Source organism: Gobio gobio, assembly GCF_949357685.1.
Source record: "Gobio gobio genome assembly, chromosome: 20".
Lineage (NCBI taxonomy): Eukaryota > Metazoa > Chordata > Actinopteri > Cypriniformes > Gobionidae > Gobio > Gobio gobio.
Window position 1 is genome coordinate 6,537,385 of NC_137113.1, and position 8,243 is coordinate 6,545,627.

The 8,243-nt window shown below is 35.0% G+C and overlaps 1 protein-coding gene across 2 annotated transcripts in view; it reads left to right on the forward strand.

Moving 5' to 3' along the window:
- Positions 1–5,252, forward strand: part of fdxr (ferredoxin reductase) — a 59,359-nt gene extending 54,107 nt beyond the window's left edge. For both annotated transcript variants that reach the window (XM_079845693.1, XM_079845694.1), the window contains 3 exons: positions 201–372; positions 2,740–2,913; positions 4,560–5,252. In XM_079845693.1, the coding sequence (XP_079701819.1) occupies positions 201–372; positions 2,740–2,913; positions 4,560–4,690 (477 nt within the window). In that variant the 3' untranslated portion in view covers positions 4,691–5,252. The remainder of the gene's footprint in view (positions 1–200; positions 373–2,739; positions 2,914–4,559) is intronic.
- The last annotated feature ends 2,991 nt before the right edge of the window (positions 5,253–8,243 follow it).

The following is an 8,243-nucleotide window of genomic DNA, read 5'->3' on the forward strand; positions in this document are numbered from 1 at the left end:
GGATTATGTGACATTGAAGACTGGAGTAATGATGCTGAAAATAACATATTCAGTTTTTAATCATATTTCATGAATAATCAATATGTTTTCTAGACCCAGAAATATTGCTCTGTTTATCTTCTGAAATTTCTTGCACTGTATATTCGTTATATATCAAGCAATATTTCTATAATGTAATGTATCTCTGTGTTGTTTGTCAGGGGTCGGGCGATGGCGCTCGTGCAGTGGCCACCGGTCAGCTTGAGGATGTGGAGTGTGGCCTGATCATCAACAGTATCGGCTATAAGAGCATTCCCATAGACCCCACTGTACCCTTTGACCCCCGAAAAGCCATTGTGCCCAATGACATGGGAAGAGTGCAGGACACAGCTGGTAAGAACATTTTGGGAATGTGTATGTGGCCAAAGGCGTGGTCTCCAAACCAGAAACCACTAGAGAATACTTGTGGAATTAAATTTTGTCCTTCAAGCCTCTCGCCTCAATTATACTGCAGTGAATAATTGAGGTCATCTGTTTATTACTTTATTTTCTAATATATCACAAATAAATGATGATAGCAATTCTCAAATGCCAAAAGAGATCAATTATAAAGTCCGAATTGCACAATATAAAGTCACAATTCTGAGAAAGTAAAGTTGCAATTTGGAGAAAATAAGGTCGCATTTCTAAGAAAATACAGATGCTGGTCATATAATTAGAATATCATCAAAAAGTTGATTTATTTCACTAATTCCATTCAAAAAGCGAAACTTGTATATTATATTCTTTCATTACACACAGACTGATATATTTCAAATCTTAATTTCTTTTAATTTTGATGATTATAACAACTAAGGAAAATCCCAAATTCAGTATCTCAGAAAATTAGAATATTACTTAAGACCAATACAAAGAAAGGATTTTTAGAAATCTTGGCCAACTGAAAAGTATGAACATGAAAAGTATGATCATGTCCAGCACTCAATACTTAGTTGGGGCTCCTTTTGCCTGAATTACTGCAGCGATGTGGCGTGGTATGGAGTCGATCAGTCTGTGGCACTGCTCAGGTGTTATGAGAGCCCAGGTTGCTCTGATAGTGGCCTTCAGCTCTTCTGCATGGTCGGGTCTGGCATATCGCATCTTCCTCTTCACAATACCCCATAGATTTTCTATGGAGTTAAGGTCAGGCGAGTTTGCTGGCCAATTAAGAACAGGGATACCATGGTCCTTAAACCAGGAACTGGTTGCTTTGACACTGTGTGCAGGTGCCAAGTGCTGTTGGAAAATTAAATCTGCATCTCCATAAAGTTGTTCAGCAGCAGGAAGCATGAAGTGCTCTAAAACTTCCTGGTGTACGGCTGCGTTGACCTTTGACCTCAGAAAACACAGTGAACCAACACCAGCAGATGACATGGCACCCCAAACCATCACTGACTGTGGAAACTTTACACTGGACCTCCAGCAACGTGGATTGTGTGCCTCTCCTCTCTTCCTCCAGACTCTGGGACCCTGATTTCCAAAGGAAATGCTAAATGTATTTTCATCAGAGAACATAACTTTGGACCACTCAGCAGCAGTCCAGTCCTTTTTGTCTTTAGCCCAGGCGAGACGCTTCTGACGCTGTCACCATCAGCTGAAACCCATGTCTTGCATACGTCTGTGCATAGTGGTTCTTGAAGCACTGACTCCAGCTGCAGTCCACTCTTCCCCACATTTTTAAATGGGTTTTGTTTCACAATCCTCTCCAGGGTGTGGTTATCCCTATTGCTTGTACACTTTTTTCAACCACATCTTTTCCTTCCCTTCGCCTCTCTATTAATGTGCTTGGACACAGAGCTCTGTGAACAGCCAGCCTCTTTTGCAATGACCTTTCGTGTCTTGCCCTCTTTGTGCAAGGGGTCAATGGTTGTCTTTTGGACAACTTTTAAGTCAGCAGTCTTCCCCATGATTGTGTAGCCTACAGAAATAGACTGAGAGACCATTTAAAGGCCTTTGCAGGTGTTTTGAGTTAATTAGCTGATTAGAGTGTGGCACCAGGTGTCTTCAATATTTAACCTTTTCACAATATTCTAATTTTCTGAGATACTGAATTTGGGATTTTCCTTAGTTGTCAGTTATAATCATCAAAATTAAAAGACATAAACATTTGAAATATATCAGTCTGTGTGTAATGAATGAATATAATATACAAGTTTCCCTTTTTGAATGGAATTAGTGAAATAAATAAACTTTTTGATGATATTCTAATTATATGACAAGCACCAGTAGTCATAATTCTGAAAAAAAATCACAAATCTGTCGCAATTCTAAGTCGATTTTCTGAGAAAGTTAAGTTGCAATTCTGAGAAAAAGTCCATTCTGAGAAAATCACATTTCTGAAAAAATAAAGTTGCATTTCTGAAGAAATAGTCGCAATTCTGAAAAAATAAAGTCACAAATCTAAAAGAATAGTTGCAATTCTCAGTCGATTTTAGAAAGTAAAGTTGTAATTCTGAAAAAATAGTCACAATTCTGATCAAATTAAGTCGCAGATTATTCTGAGAAATAAAGTCTCAATTCTGAGTAGTATTGTGAGATTTAAACTCGCAATTGTGAGGAAAAAACTTGCAATTACGAGCTTGCAAAAACTCAACATGACTGGATGTTAAAATAACTTCTGAAAACTATCCTGTGGCGAGCACGCCAAAGTTTTGGTGGAAAAGGTGTGTTTGTGTATAAAGTCATGAGGTGTATAATTGTGTGTGTGTTTATTTTGGGCAGGCCTGTACTGCAGTGGCTGGGTGAAGCGGGGTCCCACCGGTGTGATCGCCACCACCATGAACGACAGTTTCGACACGGCACGTGTTGTAATCCACGATATGGAGGCTGGCAAACTGGATGTGTCAGTCAGCAAACCGGGCGCACAAGCGATCACTGCCCTTCTGCAAACACGAGGTCATGATCACACAGACACGCTTGATATCAAACCTAGTGAGCCGCAGCATCCTAACTAAAGTCAAACCAACATGTGACTGATTAGGACACACGTCATACAAATGCTGCTCCTGATTGCTGCCAATAGAGTGTGCATTAGCATACTGCTAAACTAGAGATGTCATACTTTAATATGCATAAAAAATATACTTACAATTTTTTTTTATCGTGTAAAATAGTCCCTTTTTTAATTATTATAAGTATCAAATATCAAAAAAGAGTAAGTATATAGAGAAAAATTTTAACATTATAACAATAAATCATATTTTGAGAATAATCTTGTGAAGTGAAGGCATAAAATTGTGTGAACAAAGTCTGAGAAATATCACAAGCAAAATTTTTTTAGCCCGTAAAATTATTATTGTTATTATTTTTTCAATTTCAATGTTTTTATTATTTTTAACCTGCCCATAAAATGCTGAGCAAAGTAAGTTTTAAGTTTTTATTACTTACATGCTGAACAAATGCCTTTATACATTAAATTAAAATGAATACATTAATACAAATTGTTTTTCTTAAATAATATTTTCATTTGAATGTTTTTATTTTAACGTGGCACTAAAATATTGTGCAAAAGGCATCTATACATTTAAAAACAATCAAAGCATTAATACAAATTAAATTGTAGTTTTTTTAATATTTTAATATTTTTATTATTTTAATATGGCACTAAATGCTAAGAGATGGCATTTTTGCATTAAAATAAAATTAATACATTATTGCATTAATACAATTATTATTTAAAGTTGAATGTTTTTATTATTTTAACATGACGTTTACATGCTGAGCAAATGCCTTTATACATTCAATTAAAATAAAATGAAAGCATTAATACAAATTTAAAATATTCTAATTGAAAAGTCTTTAACTAATGCTGTTGTAATTAGTGCTATCAAATCATAAAAGTTTGTGTTTACATAATATATGTGTGTGTACTGTGTATAATTATTGTGTATAAATAAATACACACTCATTCATGTATACATAAGAAATATTTGCATGTGTATACTGTATGTATTTTTACATTATTTATATATAAATATTTCCATATAAATATAACACATTTTTGTTAAGTATATACATACATGTATTTATTATATTATTATATATTATGTAAATACAAACTATTATTTTGGATGCATTCATGCATTGCGATTCATCGATTTGACAGCACTAGAGCACCTGAATATCAGCATGGCTATGATTCGGCTGTACATTTGAATTATACTTTTACACCAAGGTCTCAATTTTCTGATGTATTTTCTTTCTCTGTGCTCACAGCAATGCATTTGGAGACTGTCTTTGTTATTGTTATTTAGAGCATGATAGGTGGCACTCGTCAGGTCGGGGAATATGTGAGAACTGATATACTTTGGTGTCTGTCCGTGCCCTGTCTTGCCCTCAAGGGGGTATTTTTGGAACATCTTTAACGTTGGGAATACATTTATAATCCATTACGAAGCGTTTCCTGCGTAAACACATTTTTCCCACACATTTCTCTGCTGTTGCATCATTCTTGGAACGAAACTTGGAAAAAGTTTATTTCCAGTTGTAGTTGTTTCAAATACAGTACAAAACAATCATTATTGGATCATTATTGTCAACAGGCGTGAGAGCGGTGTTTTTCCCCCAATGGGAGAAGATTAATGCGGAGGAGGAGAAGAGGGGCAAATCCCTGGGAAAGCCCAGGGAGAAACTTCTGGATGTAGAGGAGATGCTGAAGATCGCCTGGTCCTGAGGTCTGAGCCGATGGAGTCTGCCAAACGCTCAGAGTTATAAACTGTAAACCTAACATAAGTATATGACATTCTTCTGTGGAACACAAAACATGACGTTTGACAGAATGTGCACGCTGCTCTTCTCCATACAATGAAAAATTACAAATAATGATTGAAAATGTGAGTGTTTCTTACACAAGAGAACACTGAATACCACACAAATTATATTAATGGTGCTATTCTTGTGTAATTTTGTACTTATTTTGAGGTCAACAGCCTCCCTTTCACCGATAAGAGCATCTGAGGAATTCTTTATTGATATGGTGGGGAGTAAATGTTTAGAGAAGTTTCTTAATAACCTGTTCTTTTAAAAGAAGGCTGCGCCCGAATTTATGGGCCGTCCTTTAATGTTTAACAAGTTCATGCTGTATTAGCCAAACAAATCCCGATTCAAGACTTGATTTTTTTAATGAGTCAGGATGTTGATTTGTGATAATCACAATTTGTCTGTGCTTCCTGTTAGCTTAGTCTTGCCAGAATATAAAAACCTTATTAGTGGCAATAAAGTTCAAGTTGGCCATGACATCTGCCTCTTTAAAGTCGGGCCGATTACCCTTGGCTGACAATTATCCAACTGGAAAAAATACTTCTAAAAGGAATTCCAACCATATTATAGGCATTAGAGCGATTGTTAAAACTTGGTTATTGTAGGTATAAGCTCGTCCACAACAACACACGATAACGTTTTGTTTATGCATGCACGCTGTAGATGTGACGTCTGCCGCTGACTGCCAGTGTTTTTAATCAAAGTCGTTCTGAAAATAGTCCAAAGATTATGGCAAGCCGTTTTAACAATGAATCCTTAATTTACTGGTATTTTCATGTTCAGGATATCTTAGGTCTCTAACAAGTTACTAGTAGCTAAAAAATATGTAGCTACTTCTAATATTTCTTAAGTAAAGTATAATTAAATACTAGACAGTTTGAATAAGTACTAGTAACTGATAATGACTAGTAGGGGAGAGCGGGCACAACCTACCGCTTTCTGACTTTCAGTTTGTGTAAATCCAATTGGTGTTCAGAGTATTTATTTTTTCTCACATTCATTTTGCACATGTCTAGTACACTTATGTGGTTTTGTTTCATGAATATAGTGTATACTTTTTTCTTGATTTAACCTGAGAAAATGACAGTGAAATGTGGCAACATGCCCCATAGGTGGGGCACAATGTAACGTGATCATATGATCTATACTTCTGGTAATATACTGTGTACTATACTGGTAAAACCGCTCATTTAAAGTATGGGTAGGTCGGTAGGCTACACAGTATATATACAAACGACTATTTGGTTGTATCGCCTGACATGAATAACATTTCAATAATTTTTTGTACTGTTTTTAAGACCTCAAACTTGCTTAACCCTCTGGGGCTCTTCGGTCATTTCTGACCCGAATTTTTTAAAATAAAAATTGTTAAAAATCGTAGCTTCATCGGAATGGTCCGAAACTTGGTGACTTTATTGGTATATTCATTTCCTATGGGGGTCATTTTTGACCCGAAGGTCCTGAGTGTGAATTTTTTTTTTACGAGCACTTAGACTTTTCAAATCCTGTCCTCATTTTTTTTGGGTGTTCATATACCAAGTACCGATAAAGTCACCAAGTTTCGGACCATTCCGATGAAGCTACGATTTTTTATTTATTTTTATAAAACGCAAGAGCCACTATAGTGGTAAAATTTTTCAATGTGTCCACCGGATGGCACCGATCTCATTAAAAAAATTGCTTTCATGAGGCCTAGGCTTGACTCTAAAATGAAATACAGCTTTAATAAAAAAAAAAAAAAATTATATATATATATAATTTTTTTATTATATTCAATGGGAAAAAATGGGTCATAATTATTGCATAAATATTAATTATAAATCATAAAATTATCTCAAAACACCAAAAAAGAAAAGAAAAAATATTATTGAACAAAAATATATTTCATTGTTTTTACTCAAATCACTTTTTTATCTAAATCCCGCCCTCTGGGTCATTTTTGACCCGAAGGTCCTGAGTGTGACCAATAAATGAAGAAACCCAGAGGGTTAAACACGTTGTTCATGATTCAAAAATATGCATTACATCAGTTTTGAAAAGATTTCGTAAAAAAACTAAACATTTTGAAGCTTTAATTGTCAATGACCAATACGTATTAGTATAATGGAATAGATACTAGTGTCTAAAAATCAGAGGTGGACAGTAACTAAGTACATTTACTTGAGTACTGTACTTAAGTACACTTTTTGAGTATCTGTACTTTCCTTGAGTAGTATTTTTTCTGGAAACTTATGACTTTTACTTCACTACATTTGAAAGACAAATATCGTACTTTTACTCCACTACATTTCTATCAAGGCCCTCGAAGTAGAAAGTCGTAGCCGCTTTGAAAGTCAGTGGATGATTTGTTTTCTTCTTAAAAACGTAATTCGTTTTTTTTTTTTTTTTTTGCAGACAGCCTATCAGTGATCACTCTTGTAGGATCACATGAAGTTCAATGATTTCCAAGTATTTTTTGAACACTAATCAATTGATGGCAAAATAGAAGGCGGCAGTTCCCAGACTCAGTGCGAGCAACCATGGTCATACTTAAAAGTTAAAATTCAGAAGAGCAGACGTGGATAAGTCTGAAAGTGCACACAGAAAGCTGCCTATCAGACGCCAGACCACAAGTACTGAAATTTAGTCTATTGAATCTACTGAAATCTTATTATAGTCAATTAAAACTAGACTAAAACTAAACAATTCAGATGCCTGAAATGTTATAGTCCGACTAAAGACTGACTAAAACTAAATCCAAATTTGCTGTCAAAATTAACACTGGTATGAAGTATGATTGGTCAAATGATTTTTATAGATTTACCCGCCAAGTTGCCATAGCCTTACGGATACAGCGCTAACGCATAGGTAACGTTCGACAATAATGTTAGTTAGCATGCAAAAGCGTAGTTGGGCTAATAATGTTAACTGAAGTCCTTTCTGAAATATGTTTTTACATAATCCTGTCAAATAAACACAATGTAGAAACCTTTCTTTTCTAGTATGATTTTGACTTTGAGAAGAGCTTTGTAACTTTTAAGCAAGTATTTAAATGAGTTCAAGATATGCTAGCATGTCAGATGGAGCATGACTGGCTTAAACCACCATGATGGAACAGCGTGCATTCATACAACAATGCAACAATAATAAAATAATGTGTTTACTTTTACTTTTGATACTTAAGTACTTTTAAAAGCAAGTACTTCTGTACTTTTACTTAAGTAAAAATCTATCTTTACAACTTTTACTTGTAATGGAGTAATATTTAACCAATAGTACTTTTACTTTTACTCAAGTAATGGAGTTGTGTACTTTGTCCACCTCTGCTAAAAATAGCATGAAAATAGATGTGTAGCATGACTGGTAGATTTGAAGGTTTTAAGGATTAAATTAAAACAGCTTGCCATACTAGGCCTACAACAGTATTGTTTGACTGTGTGGTTAGCTTTCTATCCAGTAGTTTAGGTTTTTTCTGTGTCAGCACATGG